Source organism: Phascolarctos cinereus, unplaced genomic scaffold, assembly GCF_003287225.1.
Source record: "Phascolarctos cinereus isolate Bilbo 61053 unplaced genomic scaffold, phaCin_HiC Scaffold_2;HRSCAF=192, whole genome shotgun sequence".
Taxonomy (NCBI): Eukaryota; Metazoa; Chordata; class Mammalia; order Diprotodontia; family Phascolarctidae; genus Phascolarctos; species Phascolarctos cinereus.
Window position 1 is genome coordinate 254,618,779 of NW_027555625.1, and position 18,913 is coordinate 254,637,691.

The 18,913-nt window shown below is 41.4% G+C and overlaps 1 protein-coding gene across 7 annotated transcripts in view; it reads right to left on the reverse strand.

Annotated features, from left to right (window-relative positions):
* EXD3 (exonuclease 3'-5' domain containing 3) overlaps positions 1 to 18,913 on the reverse strand; it is a 423,178-nt gene that overhangs the window by 163,825 nt on the left and 240,440 nt on the right. For all 7 annotated transcript variants that reach the window (XM_020981781.2, XM_020981774.2, XM_020981775.2 and 4 more), the window contains 4 exons: positions 16,903 to 17,113; positions 14,633 to 14,799; positions 11,812 to 11,985; positions 162 to 215 (listed from right to left, as the gene is read on the reverse strand). In XM_020981781.2, the coding sequence (XP_020837440.1) occupies positions 162 to 215; positions 11,812 to 11,985; positions 14,633 to 14,799; positions 16,903 to 17,113 (606 nt within the window). The remainder of the gene's footprint in view (positions 1 to 161; positions 216 to 11,811; positions 11,986 to 14,632; positions 14,800 to 16,902; positions 17,114 to 18,913) is intronic.

Consider the following 18,913-nt stretch of genomic DNA (forward strand, 5'->3'; position numbering starts at 1 on the left):
ACTAATCCACAAAAGGCTTCAAACACATGTGGCTGGTATTACACAGAACACCTTTGGAAATATGAACAGAAACATGGTAAAGAGCTAAGCCTTTCCCTTTCTCAAGATCGAGTCTATACAAAGTCAAGGAGTGCAGAAAGCCTGAGCAATTGATAATTTACCTTCTGATATGGCAATCCAGAGGTCAATATGATTCTTCCCTCCTTTCTGGCAATCTGGAGGCAGAATTTAAGTTAATATGAATTAGATGGTGGAAATGACAGATAAATCAATGCATTATTTGTCCTTCCTCAGAACAAAAAGGAGATATTACTTCTGAAAAAGGTGGTGGTGGTGGTGGTGGTGGAAGAGGAGTGGTTTTTTAAGGGCAGTAGTCTGACCACACCAGTCAGTCACTCAGTAAGTATTTATTAAGCACCTACTACATGCCAGAGGATTTGCTAAGTGCTGGGGATATAAAAAAGAGGCAAAAATCAGTCCCTGCTCTCAAGGACCTCACAATCTAATGGGGAAGACAACATACAAATATGTCCAAACAAACTATATGAGGGATAAACAGGAGATAATCAACAGAGGGAAGGAACCAATATTAAAAGGGACTGAAAAAGCCTTCCTGCAGACAATGAGATTTTAGCTCAGACTTGAAGGAAGTCAGGGAAGCCTGGAGGTGGAGATGAGAGATAGCATTCCAGGTATGGGGGACGGCTAGAGAAAATGCCTGGAGTCAAGAGATAGAATATCTTGTTTGGGAAACAGCAAGGAGGCCAGAGTAACTGAACTGAAGAGTGTAGAGAAGGGGGTGTAAGGTACAAGAAGACTGAAAAGGTAGGTGGGGAGCAGGTTGTGAAGGGTCTTGAATGACAAAAAGAGGATTTTGTATTTGATTCTGGAAGTAATAGGGAACCACTGCAGTTTACTGAGTAGGTGGCGTGTGTGTGTGTGTGTGTGTGTGTGTGTGTGTGTATGGCAGAAGAAGGGAGGGTGGACTGGAGTGGGCAGACATTTGTGTCAGGCAAACTAATCCACAGGCTATTGCAAGAATCCAGTTATGAGGAGATGAGGGCCTGTGGCACAGTACTGTAGTATCAGAGGAGAGAAGTAGGAGGTGGGGTGAAGATCAAAGACAGACCATTGGATCTGGTAATTCAGAGATCACTGGTAACTTTGGAAAGAGCAGTCTCATCAGAATGATGAGAGTTAAGAAGAGTGAGAGGAAAGAAGTGGAAGTATGTATTTTAGATGGCCTTCTCAAAGAATTTAGCCACAAAGTGCAGAAGGGATATGGGATGATTGAGAGTTTTTTGAAGATGAAGGAGACATGGGCATGTTTGTAGTGTCAACTAAAAAAGTTCTAGTGGCTCCCTCCCTGTTACCTCTAGGATCAAATATAAAATCCTCTTTTCGGTTTTTAAAGCCCTTCTAACCTAACACTTGCCTACCTTCCCAGTCTTTTTCCACTTTACTCCCCTCATGTATTCTACAATCCAGAGACACCGGCCTTCATGATGTGTGTTTAACACTCCAAGTCCTGACTCCATCCCTTTTTACTGGTTTACTCCCATTTCTTGCCCCCTCACCCCCACCTCAGGAAAAGAATGCTGTCCTTGTTCACCTCAGGGCCTCCTCGCTTTCTTCAATCCTACCTTCCGTAGGAGGGCTCTTTCAATCTCTCTTATTGCTAGGCCTTCCTTCTGGGATTGCTTTCCATTTACACTCTACATAACTTGCACATACGATTTTTCACATGTTATCTCCCTTATTAGAATATGAGCTCCTTGAGGGCAGGGGCTGTTTCTGCCTTTCTTCATATTCCCAGCATTTAGCACAGTGCCTGGTACATCACAGCTGCTTAATAAATACCTTCTGATTGACTGACTAGAATCAGTGATTACATTATGCATTTTGCTGTTTTTGATACCCAGGATTTTCTAGGTATCTGATCTTTTTGATAGCCCCATGTAAGGCTACCTATGCTAATAAATCCTGCTGGCAGATACACACACCATGCAAACCCTAGAAAGTGGAAAGATCTCTCTCGTCTTGACCCACAATCTACAATTTCATCGTAACCATTTAGTCAGGGAATAAGTACAATCCTTTCAGGGCTGTCTCTTTCTGTGACACAAGGCCCCACCTACTCAGTAGCTGCTCATCACATTCTTGATGCTGCTTAAATCCCAGAGCATTGAGTTTCCACCACCACAAAGAATAAAGTGAATCTTGCACTCAGAGTGAGTGTGAAAATGCTGGGTTGGTGTGGGAACATAGGTCCTCCTAGGAGCCTTCCCACCCTACCTCCACTCCCTCAGGGAAGGTAAGAGAAATGATTGATGAAGTTACAAAGCTCTCAATGGCCTTTCCACCTCCTCAAGGACTCTTCCCTTGACCTGCCCACATGGAGATATCAAGAATTCAGCTCCTGCTCCTTCACCCACCAAGACAAACTTAGTACATTCTGTGAGAAGTCAAGCTACCCAGAGATCCACCAGAGGCCCAATGTGACATTCTTCTGCACTAGGGTAACTGTTATTCAATCTTAGCCACTATCATCTATTGAAAGTGGTTTTAAAGATGTCTGGAATTAGATGTTTGCCTCATAAATATTTTCTTTCCCTCATAAGTTTGGTTTTTCATAGTACATTGCCAGATCAAAGTAATTTTTTTTTGCACTCCAGGTTTTAGTGTTTCTCTGACAATAAGATTTACCCACATTGAGGAGAAGTAGCATTGTGAAAAATATGGAGTACTGGATTTGAAGTCAGAAGACCTCAGTGTGAATCCTAGCTCTGTCCTTTACCACCTGTATGACCTCAGCATGTCATTTAGGCAGCTAGGTGGAGCAGTGAGTGGATGGAGTACCAGGCTTGGAGTCAGGAAGACTTGAATTCAAATCCAGCCTCAGACACTTAGTAGGTGTATGATCCTTGGCAAGTTACTTAACTCATTTGCCCCAGTTTCCTCAAATGTAAAATGGGGATAATAATAGCATATACTTCCTATAGTTGTTGTAAGGATCAAATGAGATGATAATTGTAAAAAGTGCTTAGCACACAGTAGGTGTTTATTCCCTTTCCTTCTCCCCCATTTAATTTCTGTGGGCTTCCATTTCCTTATCCATAAAAGGAGGGAGTTTGGACTACATGATCTCTCAGGTCCCTTTTCAACTCTAAGACTATGATCCTATTTTCTCTATGTTGCTTCCTAAGTCTTTCCCATTTCTTTAGATGCTTCAAATACCCCCATTCTAAACATTCTAATGTCATTGTCATTTTGCAGTGTTATTGGGGCACATCCAGGTTCTCATTCTGGCCAAGTTAAAGAAGCCAAAGGGATGATTCAAAGCACTAGAAGCAGCAGATAGGATTGTGCTCTGGGACTGGGCCCTCTCTTATGGTGGGACTTGAAAAAGCACTCAAAAACCTCCTGGGCCAGTCATTCTTACCCCATCCCAGTGAAAATGCTGGGTTTTGCAACACCCACTTAATGTAACTAATTGTCATAGTATCAAAGTTTGAATTTATTGATCAAATAAGCCTGAAACTTAAATGTTTAAGTTGCAGTACTTCATATTAGACAACAGAACTTAAGAGATGTGACATTATAGCCCACTGTATCTGACAAAAGGAGAAGCTGAGAAGCTAAGTTCTAGGATCAATGATGTAAATTAGAAAATCACCAGATCTGTAAGTCATTCCTATCTATCTATTACCATCTTTATTTAACTTTTAATCAGCCAAAACTTTCTGCTCAATCTACTTTCCCTGGGTTATCATATCTACTTTTCTAATGTAAGTCAATGAGAAAAAAGAATTTGCTTTATTAGGACAGCCCTATTTTATAATTTGTGTGTGTGAATCTGTAAAATTGAAATACCTTGGAGACTAATCTTGAGATCACTTCTTTGAAGTGGGACCAGGGCATGTACTAGATGATAACTCACAGGCTTTCATAATCATGAATGATGCAACTGTGGCAGGTCTGACAGTCATCGAACAGGCTCTCTTCCCTTGGTTTTTGTGGTGACTGGAGGATGAAGGTGATGTTCAGTCTCACTTCAGCTGAAGTTGTGAGGACTCAAACATATTGCCTTTGTAATCTATGCATATCTTTGCTCTTAGAATCATTTTCTGAGGATTCTCAGAATTATCCCTCCCTTCTCCACAAGGTTGATCTCTTTTCTTCAAATGGTCAAGTTAATCCAAGTAGCACCTTTTTTCACTTGGGAGGCCGGTTGGTTTCTCCAGATGGGCAGTAATTTTTCTCCCTCTGCCCCGATTGCACAACCACTGTGAGAATCCCAAAGATTCACCTTACCCTCAAACCACATTGTGGTTTTGGGCAAATTGTTCAGGAGGGGCTTGAGAAGTCATTCATTCATTTAACAAATATTTATTAAGTGTCTGCTTTGTGAAAATGCGATTGATCTCACGTGAGATACAAATATAAGAAAATGAACTCTGCCTTTTAGGATCAAAAAATCTGGGGACTACTACAGACTGCTGAGGAGTCCTGTAGTCATTCTAACGTGTCCACAAATCCATAGTTGTACCAAGCATCGTCATTTTGAAAGTTAGCTCCAACAAACTGTGCTGTGTGCCTCGATATTACAAGTAAGAAACACTGTTTCTGTAAACTGAAAAATATGACTGGTGTGTGTGTGTGTATGTGTGTGTGTGTGTACACACACACACACACATATATATACATACATATACACACACATTACTCTTTTTCAAATACATTTATGTGGCACTATGATCACAAAACAATTTCATTCAAAAAGTATGTCATCATAGTTTTCTTAATTATTAGATGTTAATAATATCTAATACTATCTACTGCCACATGTGGGTACAACATTTTTTGACATTAAAAAGATGTCCTCATATTTGAAGGTTGAGAATCATTCATTTAGTATATCCTAACATGATAACGTCCAAGAATATGTATTTGTTTCCACTAATGGGAACACAGGAAGTGCTCAGTAAATACTTGTTACTTGCCTGAATACCTGACATTTTCAGGTCTGGTTATTTAGAAAGATGCCAGTGTAATCATGACTGTGACTCCCCATCAGAAGCTCCCTGGGCTCTGGCTTCTGGTTTGTGCCTATGATTGACAGCACAGGCTGAACTGGACTACACCAGCACACTGCAGGCCCTGAGAGAGAATCAAAGCTGAGGCATCCAAACAGTGATGTTACAGGGTTCAGGATGTGTGGGCAGCCCTGTTTATGTGCTGGCCCAAAGAAGAGTCAAAGTTTTCTGAGGTGCAAGAAACAAGTCTCTGAAATCTAAATGCCAGTCATAAACCTCATGTGCATGTGTTAGAACTGGCTTTGCTGGCACTGGCAGACATGAAGAAATTTGAAAACATCCTGCCCAAAGGAGAACTCTGATATTCTCCAAAGATGTTGGAAGGTAGGGCTAAGCTTTGCTTGAGAGGCTTCAGGATCTTATCATGAGCTTCTTGTATATACTGATGCTTTTGGGGCATACTGGCTATCACCCATGGTTTGCCCTACTTATGTTGGTACTTCAATAGACTGAGATTTCATCAGTGGGAAGCCTCCTTCACCAATACGGTTGCAGATTTCTCTATTACTTAGTAATGGGTCTTCAAGAGTTCATGTGACAGAAAATGCAGCACTCAAGGGCAAGCTTGGTGAGGAGTTTCTTCAGAGTTGGTTGGGCTTGCATGCCACTAGTAAAACCTTTGAGAACCCAGGGTCATTGCCATGCCATGATGAGGCCTGGAAAAATTTAATGGTGGTGAAACTAGGTGGGGCAGTGGATAGAGCATCGGCCCTGGATTCAGGAGGACCTGAGTTCAAATCCAGACTCAGACACATAACACTAAATAGCTGTGTGACCCTGGGCAAGTCACTTAACCCCATTGCCTAACCCCTCCCCCCCCAAAAGAAAAATTTAATGGCAATATCCCTATGCCTGGGTGTATAATATAATCTGGGTTATAAGGGGTCATGTTACAATGGGATTCTTCATTGTACTTGGAAATGATAGAGGACTCTGGTTCCCTATAGATGTATACCATCTAAGAGAGGCAGCCATGAACTGAATGGGAATATTTTGAATATGTTTATGAGAGGCCACAGTCCATGGTAGGAGGGTTAAGGGGTGTCAGAAAAATGTTACTGTAAATGGAAGAATCTTCTTTTTCCTAGCCAAGCAAGGACAGAACACTAAGAGTTAAGATGCCAATTACTGGAGACCCATAGGGTACTAAGGGATTGATCCCTCAATTTTAGTTGTATTGTCACCTTTAAAAAAAAAGAATAAGGATGTTTTACACTCTTTCACATGGAAGTATGATGGTGGGAAATACGGATATTTGCCAAGGTGTGGAAATGTGTGTCCCCATCCAAATTTCTAGGTAGAGAGGCACCTGCTCTTACTGTATCAGATGTAGTCTGAGAAGGAAAAACAACACAGTGTCTGAGCTAGTGGAACCAGTGGGCCAAGGGTTAAAGCTGCATTACCAATAATCAAAGGGCTAAAACAAAGGGTGGCACGGGAGCTATCCAGTTAAACTGTAGGCTGAATCTTGGGGTGAATCTTCCTGTCTCCCAATTAGTCAGGGAAGCCTTCTTGAAAGTGGTAGGATTTTAAAGGAGTTCTTGGGATGTACTAAAAGAAAAAGTCTAGCACGCTAGCATAGAGGTGACTTAGGAAAAGACTTAGAAGCAGGAAAGTGACTATCAACCAGCAGGTATTTTAAATAAATCCATCTGAAACAAACAGGGACATGGGAACAGGAAAACTGAGTTTTCAAGAGAATAAAAGGACTATCAGGATCTGCAGGTCACAAGCTTCTTCGGACCCTATCTGCACACAGTCACTCCATCTAGGTATTCCCACTCATCTGCCCCACCTTACCTAGTGAATGTATGCTGGGGCTGGTTTTGGCCTCCCCACGAATTATATAAAAACCCTGAGTATTTAACAGAAAGGCTATCTGCATTATCAAGACTCTTCCTTGTTCTTAATGTCTCTCAGCTGCCTCTCCTTGTTCCTACAAATCCTGAAAACCTGGTTCCTGTCCATTTATGTGGCAATTTGTGCCATGACCTATGTCAGTGTCTTTGTTCTCATGGCTGTTATCTTTCTGCTTGACCTCTGACTTTCCCTCTGTCTTGATTTCAGCCTGCCCACATGGTTCCGAGCTATGGTTTTGCTCTGACAACACTCCAGACTGCTCCTCTATTTCCACCCCGTGGCTCTGCTTTAACCACACTGGTTTCCATGCTCTACTCTAAGCCTTGGGCCTGTCCAACTCTATTCTTCACTCCCATCTTGCCCCAACTCTCTGTTTAGGGTCTATAACCAATGACCATGTCTGCAGTACTAAGAGGGATCACAGGTTTGGGGAGAGCTGTTTCCACATGGCTACCCTAGCCTTGGCAAGAGTGGGGAGGAGTAAGGAGAGGTTGCTACAGAGAAGAGGAGAGGCAGCGCTAGGGAGGAAGGTACATGATACTCTGTCTCTCTGATGTCCAAATTTAGAGCTCCTCCCATCTTCACCTTATGACTTCATTTTTTATACTGTCAAGTTGGGAGGCTAGGAATTGGTCATTTTATATACACCTCCCTGATAATAACTTAGGCTTTTTGACAGAACCAGGACTGCTTCTGCTGTCCTTTCACAGAGGCTATATGGCAGCTAAAGTGTTTGTTCTTTGTTATATTCATTCAATAGTCTCTGCTGGAAATTTCTTTCAGGTGATAAGGATGAGTCTTTTGTGCAGCCCACTGACCCCAAATAACCACACTTGCTGAAGGCCAATTCCCAAAGAAGGCTTTCCTTGGTTGCTATTTTAAATGGAAGCTCAACTGAGCTGGGGGTTAATTATTGGGGAACTGTTATTTTGGAGGCAAATGATACCAGTAGTAAGTCCCGAGAAGTCTCTCACGTCTTAGAAAATGCAATATAAAGGACACAGATGCTTCAGGAAGAGGGACTTTTGTAAAAGGAAAAAGGAGTGGTTGCCTTCTCCACTGACCTGACTCTTCCTCTTCCTCAAAGTCAATGGTACCAACATTCCAAAGATTCCCCCCTTCCCCCCACGTCATTAACAAGCTAGTCATACACTCAGCAAGGTGTACAGATCACAATTCAACATCCAATCCACCAAGTTTTACCTAGTAACTACTGTGTTCAAGGGTCCTGTGCTGGGCCTTCTCCTCAGGAGATGTCGTCCCCACTCTTTAGACAGTAAAACTAACCCTCGAGTTGCCCCCAGGAGGCATCAGGCAGAAGTGACTACTACTTGGGATATATGGTCCTGCCTCTTCTGGGCTTCTCTTTTTGGGAGGCACTGGTTTGACACGTTAGAAAATAAGGTCTCAGAAAAAAAATCAATTACAATAAAACTTCTTTAACTTAAATTTTATTAATTCAGATTTTGTCATTTGTTTGAAGGGGTGTGGGTTGAAGTACAACTTTTATTTTTTTACTACTACCAAAACCCCTTTACTAGAAATGCTACAAATTGTTTCACTGCAGTAGGATTTTGTTATAATGAACAAAACAAGAAATCATATTTCCAATCCTTAAGACCCAGCAGAAACTCAACTACCCAGTGCTATATCAGCAAGTGGTCAAAAGCACCTTAAGCCTGATAGAGGAAGAATGGAGATATCTAAATACACACACACACACACACACACACACACTCACTCTCTGACATCCTAAAGATCACATTGTGTATTGTGTTGTATTATTTTGGTGAGAGGGAAGAAATCAGAGGAGTCCAGGGTCTGGGAATCAGTGACTCTTAATGGAGAAGCTGAAGGTTATACCAGCTATAGGCCTGTAGCACAGTATGGAGGTGTGCCTTCTTAAAAGGCTAATGATGAGAAGTCAGCAATGGCAGCCAGCATTTTCAGCATATAGAGCAGCTGGCACTTAGGCAAGGAAATGGACATCAGTTAGGTTAAAGCAGCAGTTAAATCATTTTTCACAGCATCTCTCTTCCTCATTTTTCAGGCTCTTGTCTTCTCTTTAATTTTCTCTTTAATTTTTCAGCTTCTCCTAAACACTCAATTTCTCCACCCTGTCTGAGCCTTCTATCTCTCTGTCCCTCTAACAGGAAAGAGAGAAGTCTTTACCTGTTTCGAAATGCAAGGTTAAAGTTAATATAAATTGTCATAAAGTTAAAACTCTTGGGCTACTGAAAAGTTAGTGGTCATTATTTTTCATGTTTATTTCTGAATTCCCAAAGAAAAAGAATTTACTGCATTCAGTAATCACTAAGCCATTCTGAAATTACATGTGTAAGAAAAAATGTTCATAAGCACTTGACTTCTATTTTTGTTTGACACTCAATCACCAAAAATGGCCAAACCAATTTTCTTTAAAAACATAAGCAAGTGTGCTTCAAAGTGTGAGACCTTATATGGGTACCAAAAGTCTATCTCCAATGATTTGGAAGCCCTGAAATTGTAGGTATTGGAACATGGAGACATTGCCCATGGTCACTCACTTCTCATATGACTATGGTCAGTTCAATCAAACTACCTCCATCCATTCATCAAATGTCTGAGAATTGAGCATGTGCCGTTTCCCGTACAAAAGAAGCCAGCTGCCACCCCCAAGCCTAGGTCAGAGCAGTGGCTATTGTGAATTTGTGGAGGGAGGGAAGCATCTTGTAGGTTTCCAACGCTGAGCCTGGCGGGTAGAGGAGCATAGGCTGCCCCTCATTTTCTTAGTGAGGCTAGTCTACCATAGTCCAGTGAAGCTGTGGGAGACTGAGGGCTCAGTTAGTGTTAGGTAAGGGATCTGAGGTTCCAGACCCAAACCTTAGGGAAGTGACAAATATCAGTCTTCTACATATACAATCTCCACTCTTTCTGCACCTACATTTCCAGACCTATCACCTCATTTCCATACCCTTTTCCAAATGAAACCCTTTCTTAGGCGGATAAAATCCACAAGGGGAAGGAGGTCTTTCCAGAGAGCAACAATATTTACGGTTGCTTTAGCAACTGAGGGCTAAAAAAGACAATGGGAACCAAATTTCAAATAATTCCAGGATCTCTGCCTGAACCAATTCTCCCTCCTTCAAGAGATGAAGCAATGACCTTGGAGCTACTGGAGTCTTAATTTCCTATATAGTCCATATGGAGTTGATGATAACATGATTGAATAATACAGGGGGAAAAAAAACCAACCTAACTGCTCCCATGCAATAATGGGTGGTCCCTTCTAGGCATAGTCAATTATCTCTACGTGGCCTGTCCATGGCAAAGTATTCTAAACTTGGCTTCCCCTGCTCGTGATGCCCCAAACATCCTCCCCTCCCTAGCCAGCTGTTGTTTTCTTAGGGAATGCAAACAATATAGTCTAATGGTAGGCTGAGGAAAACACAATTAAAAAGGAAAACCTAGTTCAAAAAATGAAACCACATGTTATGTTATAGAACCAATTAGATTATCTACTGTATCTGCTGTTTCAGGTTATCCAGGCCTGTGTCCTCCCCTCTGGCATGTGGCTATTTACAAAACCACAGTAACATTCCAGTTAAATCACAGACAGTGGCTGAGTAATACTGGAATGGCTTCCACAGGTAATGTTGTGTCATTGTCTTTAGGAAGTTTTACCTGGGCCTGAGCCCCAGCTCCAACACGGAGTGGCTTCCTGGCCCTATGCAGGTTGCTTCACGTCTCTTGAGCCCCAATCCCTGGTAAAACTTTCCAGGGGAGGTTTAATGGGCAATTCTAGAATTCATCAATTGTCTTTGGATTGACTGGAATGTCACTGTGGTATTAGGAATAGCCAAGTAAACTACATGAAATGTGAATGACACTTATACTACCTATCTCACAGTGTTGTGAATATAACACTTCCTAAACTGTAAAGTGCTGTGTTTTGTGTTCCCATCCATCTGTACAGGGTAAGTCACAGTCCTGAGAAGGGACAGTGAGAGGGAAGAGATCACAGGATTCAGAGATGGAAGGCACTTTGAAGCCTACCTGGATCCCTTTACTTTACACAGGAGGAAAACCGAACCTAGAAGGGAAGAGACTTGCCTCAAGTCAGCCACAGGAGGGCCTCTACTTAGGGACTCTAAGTTTCATAATTAAAACACAAATAGAAACCCAACCCTCTAAACAAGACAATACCAAAAACACATGCATAATATGGCTCCTTTAGTCTTGGCAAACACCCTGATCCTCACATCTCATCACTTCCTAAGGCACCAATTTTTAATGAGCTCGAACAGCAAATGTTTATGGAGCAGTTACTCTGTGTAAGTAGCACACAGTAACGAACATGAAAAGCTGGAATAGGGAAAACCCATGGAGATATGTACCCTGTGTGACTAAAATGAGTAAATGCTCCAATGAGGCAACTTTGAGGGGAAAAAGTGGTTCAGAGGCTCAGTTATCAACAGTCTGCCATCACTCTGGTTCCACCCTGGGGTGTGGCCTACTGACTTACTTGCGGAACCTGGTGAGGAGCATCCCTCCTGGAAGGAAAGGTACAATCACAGACTTTCAGAGCTGAGACAGATCTTAGAGGTCATCTTGTCTCCTTCCTGTAGCAGAAATCCCTTTTAGACATTGTTTTTGGGGGAAAAAAAGAAAAAGAAATTGGTTTTGTCTATAGAAAGGATGATGCAAGGGGTTAAATCTGAGCACAACCAATTCCATCAAGGTGTGCCTCTGGAAACCATGTTATATCGTAACTTGAAGTGGAGGAGAAAGGAAATATTCTATAAGATGGGAGATCCCATGTATTTCAGAACAGCCAATCTGAGGTCTGGACAAAACTAATTACAAGAAAACTGACCTCAGCTGCTTGCCGGTGGTCATCGGTGTTCTCAAGGACACATACATCCACTCCCAGGCAACGAAGGTAGCGAGCCAGGCCTTGTAGCATGGTGTCACACACCACACTGAAGTCTTTGGCAGAAATCTCAGGAAAAGCACTGGCAGAAAGTGTGTCTCCAGCTGATGCCAATACCTACAATTCAATTAATTACATTCATTTAACATAATTTGATCAGCCATTTCCCAATTGACAGATATTCCTTAGTTTCCAGTTCTTTTTCAATTCAAAAGAGCTGCTATAAATATTTCTGTGCATATAGGTCTTTTTCCTCTTTATTTGATCTCTTTGGGGGTATAGGCCTAGTAGTGGTATCACTGGGTCTAAGGAGTTTGCAAAGTTTAGTAACATGGGGGCAAAGTTTCTAGTTGCTTTCCAGAAGAGTTTCCAAATGCTTTCCAGGCCTACCATCAGTATGTGTTTTCCCTCAGCCCCTCCAAATGTCATTTCCCTTTTCTGTAATCTTTATCAGTCTGATGGGTGTGAGGTGGAACCTCAGAGTTGTTTTAATTTGCAGTTCTTTGATTAGTAATTTGGAACATTTTTTCATATTGATAGGTTTGATTTATTCCTTTGAAAACTGCATAGCCTTTGATCATTTTTCTATTGGGGGAATCTTTCTTATTCATATAAATTTGAAATAACTCCTTATATATCTTAGAAATGATAGACCTTTGTTAAAGAAACCTTTCACAAAGATTTTTTTCTCCAGTTAACCTGTTTCCTTCCTAATTTTAACTGTATTGATTTTGTTTGTGCAAATACTTTTCAACTTTATGTAATCAAAACTGAACTTTTTATCTTCTATGATTTTCCCTATTCCTTTTTTGGTTATGGAGTTTTCTCCTATCCATAGCTGTAAAAGTATTTTTCCCCTTGCTCTTCTAATCTGTTTATGGTGTGATTATTATATCTAAGTCATGTATGCCCTGGTAGATAATGTGAGATGCTGGTCTATACCTAATTTCTGCAAGATTGCTTTCTAGTTTTCCTAACAGTTTTTTAATTCAATTAAATTCAGTAAATATTTAAGTAGCTACCAAGTTCAATGCACTGTGCTAGCCACTTCAAACTCCTTGAGGAGTTTACAAGTCTACAAAGGGAGAAATACACAGGTACATAAATAAGTGTAACACAAGGTACAATGTGACAGGGTCAAAGGTGGAAATCCAGACAAAGTGCTTGACGTTTTCTCACAGGTCACTGTCTTGCTTTCTCCCAGCTCAGTCTCACACTATTCTTGCTCTTGTTCTCTACGTAAAGGCTCAGGCTCTGCTACCAGCAAATTATCAAGGGTCATTTAGGAAGCGGAGAAGAACACGGACATGCCTGGGGACTGAGCCTGATATCACCACAACCACCTCAGAAACGCTGAGTTAGGCCCCACAGGTCCCTCAGGCCCCACTCTGTTCCTAACTGGACTGCCTTGGGAGACGATGAAAAAGGGGTACAGCTGTGCTCCCTGACACCACCCTCCAAAATTAAGCCTATCCCCTCCCTTCGTAACTTATTATTAATTTGTTAGTCACAAATTTTCTAAAATGTTTTTCAAAGGAACTTACACTCGCAATGTCTTTGGGGGCAAGTAATAAGTTCCATATACCTCTTGTCCTAATGGGTTCTCTAGGTTTATGCCCTCCTGTGAAAAGCTGCACTTCCTTTCTTCTGTCCTAAAATTACTTTCCTCAAGATCCAAAAGGGGTGAGGTTCTCATTTCTTGGTTTTTGGAAACAAATCTGTGTTTTCCTTCTCTAAATTTGGAGTCAGCAGACAGGAAAGGAGTAAGTGCTTATACAGCACCTACTATGTGTGGGCATGGCGCTAAATGCTTTTCACAAATATTATCTCCTTTGATCTTCATAACAACTCTGGGAAGTAAGTGCTATTATTATCCTCATCTTACAGATGAGGAAAGTGAGGCAAAGGCAGGTTAAATGACTGGCTGAAGGTCACACAACCAGGAAGCATCTGAGGCTGGATTTAAACTCAGGGCTTCCTGACTCTAGGTACAGAACTCTATCTACTGGGCCACCAGCTGTCTTTACTAGAGATCAGGGTTCAAATTTCAGCTATTCTACATGTTACCCATGTGACATCAGGCAAGTCGTTTCTCCCCTCTGGTCCTCAGTTTTCTCACTGAAAAATGAAAGAGTTGAACTAGATGATTTCCTACTACCTTTCCAGCTCCAAAGCCCATGTTGCCCTTTGTGATTTCTCTGCATGGTCTAGTGCAGGGGTGGGGACTGTTCTGTGACATCTGGATTCAGTCAAAGGGCTGCACTTGAGAACCCAGAGGACCATACATGGCCTCAAGGCTGCAGGTTCCCCACCCCTGGCATAGTGGATAGAGTATTGGACCAGTCAGGACGACTAGAGCTAAAACATTTATTTGTTGTATGACCCTAGGTAAGTCACTTAAACTTTGAGCCTCAATTTTCTTATCTGTAAAATGGGGATTTTAACACTTATCTCATAAGACTGTTGTGAGACCCAAATGAAATAATACATATCAAATACTTTCCACATTTAATTTAAAGCACTATCTAAATGCCATTTGTTTTTAATCTCCTTTCAGTCTTTATCTTTCCAGGACAAAGAAAATGAGTTCTAACAAGTGCCTACAAAGGATAAAATAATTCCTTCCAGGTAAATGCTGGAAGAGCTAACCTCTGCTAGCCTGAGCCTGAAGCAGGCTATTCACTGGAGATGGGAGCAGGCCCTGCATCCTATGTCAGTGACACAGACCCAGGACCACGACACATCTTGGAAGATTTCAACCAACCTGTTTAGAAGGGGATTGTGTCCCTTGCTTGCTGAGTGTCTTCTTTGCCCTCGGCTTTGTACTCTGTTTGCCTCCAAGACTCTCCTTCAGGTTTGCAGTCAAGCCAAAGTGGGCTGGATCTTTACAAAGCACCTCATAGACTTCCAATAAGCAGTATGCATCTGAAGCTGTAGTGAGGGAAGAAACAAGGGTGGGTCATGAACTCCTCCAGAGAAGGAAATAGAGGGGCTAGTCTTGGGGAATACACAAACAACTCCCAGCAAACCCATCTGCATTTCTCACTTCAGATATGCTGCTCTAGAACTGCTTAAGAATGTTTCACAGGGATCATGTATTCTGAGATTCTGAGGTTAATGAGGAGAAACAATGAAAGGGCCATCATATAAGGAAAAAAAGTACCCTAACATTTTTATAACACTTTAAGGATTACGAAATTCCACTGGACTGTGTCTGCAGTTTATTTGTTACTGACTGATAGTCTAGTACTAATTAATTTTTCTTAATGAGCTTTGCACACCTATAATACAGTACCTCATAAAGAAAGAGGAACACTGCTCTGGGAGTGGGGACTTGGGCTCTAGTCTTGGCACTATCCCTGATGCACTGATTCTGGGCCAGGCACTTCACCTCCCTGCGTGTCTGTTTCTCAGTTTCCTCATTTTAAAGTTGAGGATAATGATCTCCACTCTGTCTACCTCACAGGGCTGTTGTGAAGATCTAACAAGACAGTGGGTAGAACAATGTTTTGAAAGCATAAAGCATTACAGAAATGGGAGATATTACTGTTGTTTTTCTTATCATTCACCTAAAAGAAATCAATTATCCAAATGGATGAGTATTTCACCAGAGGGACTGAGTTGTCTTTATGAATGAAGTCACTGACTTTGGACTACATGAGTCCATTTCCTCCCTTGCTCCACTGGCAGTGAAAGGAAAGCAAAGACAGTTCTCACCCTTGCTCTTAGTGGCGTTCCCCTCATACATGTGGGTTAACACCAAAACCAGTTCACAAGCCAGTCCTACTCCAGCTTTTCATGACATGAACCTTTCTTATTAAGCTGCCCTGAAGTGGGCAATGAGTGAATGAAACCTGGCTCATGAGCTCACTACCAGAAATTCTGAACCTGGTTCAGCTGTTATGCTAGATGGGAAGATGGAGGCAGAGGACAAGGAGGCAGAGCAAGCCTTTATCAGTATGCCAGAAGCACCTCATTCTCCTGGATTTCTGTTCAAAATACTTTTACAAATGCAGACAGCAAGGCCACTGATAGTACGTTACAGATCTTCAAGAAATTCACGCCTCAAGAATGTGAGTGAAGGGCAGAGAAGGCCTTGGGGAGGAGAGAGAACATTGGAGAGTGTACAGGACTTGAACTCAGGAAAGACATGGTTGGTATTTAGTATGATGCTAATCAAGAAACTCTGAGCCTCACAGTGCTCCTCTGAAAAACTGGTGTAATAATACTTGCCCTGCTTACATCACAGATTTGCTCTGAAAAAAAAAAACAACCCCAAAAAGGCTTTGTAAAACTTTCAGTGTTATATAAATGTGAGTTGCCATTATCATTTATCATCATCATTATTAAGGACTGGGTGAAAGCAATGGAGAAGGAAGTGTATTTTTCTTTCTAGCTAAAGAGAAATTTTACTGGAGAGCACTCCACGAATGAAAAGAAAATACTTTTAATTAGTGTCTTGTGTTGTTTTCCAATTGCTTTGTGAATATGTGCCTCGTATCTTCAACTAGACTGAGAGCTCCTTCAGGACAGGGACCATGTCTATACCATCTCCTCTCTCTCCTGCAACATAGCTGCTTATAGAAAAAAGGCATGAAAGTGAAGAAATCGGGGAGTTAATTCTCTTAACAGTTTAATCAAACCAGTTCTGAAGTTGTCTCCCCAACCAGAATGTGTATTCCTTTTTTTTTTTGAGGCAATCAGGATTAAGTGACTTACCCAGGGTTACACAGCCAGTAAGTATCTGAGGCTGGATTTGAACTCAGATCCTCCTGACTCCCTGGCCAGTGCTCTATCCACCATGCCATTTAGCTGCCCCTAGAATGGTATATTCCTAAGGGTAGGGATCAATAAACACTCACTGAAAAAAATCATTAAGACAACACACATTCAGGTTTTGTAGCCTGATCCACATGAGGATGAACCAATCATACTGTGGCTTTACAGGCCCCACTGACCAGACCCTCTGCTATTTGACATGTGTTCTTGACAAGGTTCAGAAGCGTAGGTCTTTGGCTCTGCTGCCCATCACACCTGCATAAAGGATCTGCTCCTCCCGGAGGGGCCGTTTCTCCCAGTTTGAAAGCTGCTCTGTTTTGTCCAGTGGCTTCCCCAGGAGATTCTGCACCAGCAGGCTGAGTCCTTTTTCTGCCTGCCTGGGACTTTGAGTTATAGAGCTCGGCTCTTGACGTAGGCTCTCCACCAGTGTGTGATGCTTCTTCCACAACCCAGAATTTTTCTGCAACTATATACAAGGATACAACACGATGTAACAGCAACCACATTAGAAAAATAACGTTCTGCTATTTTCAGTTAATGAATAACATCTAGGAGGCAATGACACCTATTACATTATAATTCTGACCCATGGATTAAAGAAATGAATGTGATATGGCCAAGCTAATTAAAAGTAAAGTTTGGGACATGAGAAGTTTTGTTTTCATGGCTTCCTCTGCATCCCACAATCTTCAGGAACCTTTCTCTCTCCAGGAGCCCAGGGCTCTCCACTGGCCACCTCTTGCTTACAATGAAGTTGAGGTTTACTGGCTCCTTCCTTCCGGGGGGTGGGGTGGGGATGGGGTGTGGGGGGGAAGAGTTATACTTTTTAAAAAGAAGTCTGCAAAGGGCAATGCTCAACCCAAAATAATGAGCCTCTATTGGTGGAATTTCAAGATTCAGTGGGCAGAAATTTTGGGTAATGAAACCTTTCCAGTACACCCTTTAAAATGTTACCACAAGGGTTAAGTGCTTGATCTGGGGGACAGCCACAAACACAGTCAATGGAGAATAAACCCTGTTTTTCTTTTTATTGCAGTTCAGATCTTAAGCTTAAAAAAAAAAAGGAAAGCCTGAAAGACATTAAATGTTTAAACAAACAAATAAAATGCATAATAAGTTCATAATACTTTGAAAATACAACTTACTCAGAGGGAGACAAAATGCCTCCATTAAAAGTCTATATTGATCAGGGGGAGGTGGGGATGGTTCTTATAAGAGTACAATTGGAAACCTTAAGGACTGTCCAAAGGCTCTTTTTAAAGTTCCCTTTGATTTCTAACAGAAAAGTGATTTCTCTTCTTTGGATTGATACCAGATTTAGTGCTTGTAGCATATACTTCCCCTTTCTCCCACGGGTGCAGTTCCCTTTTAAAGCAGAAGTTCCTTTCTCTGCAATGTAGGAAGAGATGACAGGAAAATCTCAAAGGCCCCTTCTAGCTCTGACAGTTTGTTTTACGGACTTTTCTACTTCTAGAAGAAAATTTGAACTTTCCAAAGTATCTCTTTCCTTAGATTTCTCAATCATATATATTAGAAGACAATTTTCTCCATTTGCAGAAGCAATTTTATAGAAAAATGCTCCATGCATGAAAAGCTAATGTTTTGTGTTTTAAGTAGTTTAAAGTAGTTCCTATCCTGTTATGCAACTTTCCCAACAAATTCTAATTCTTTTTTTTTTTTACTATGTTTTTCAATGGATTGTCTTAAATTTGTCCTCATTCATTATTTTCTCTTCTTAGGGGAAAATAAAGGCAACTTTCCATGAAGCTTATAAAAATTTTTGGCATTTTCACATAAATCACATACTAGTTTAGCAAAGAAGTCATGAACATGGAAACACATGAAAATGTTGTTTACCTGAAACCCATTTCAACTGAACAAGCACTTGTTAAAGACCTACTGGGGGCAGGGCATTGTGCCAGGTGAATGTAGAGACATATAGTTTAGATAAAATGTGGACTTCAATGATTCAATTAACTAGAACCTTCAATTAACCAGAACTATCCCACCACACACTGAACTTTCAGAGAAAATTGAGAAGTCTTAAGAAGGCAAATTCACATACAAAGGATTTACTAGGAGGAAAAATAACTTCTAAGATACAACCTGGGGCCAGCACACATTTCAACACAACCCCCCAACACAATCCACAATCTTCTGCAATTATAGTATAACCGTATTAGGTGGCACTGTGGATAGAGAATTGGGCCTGGAGTCAGGAAGATATGAGTTCAAATCTCGCCTCAGACATACTAGCAATAAGACC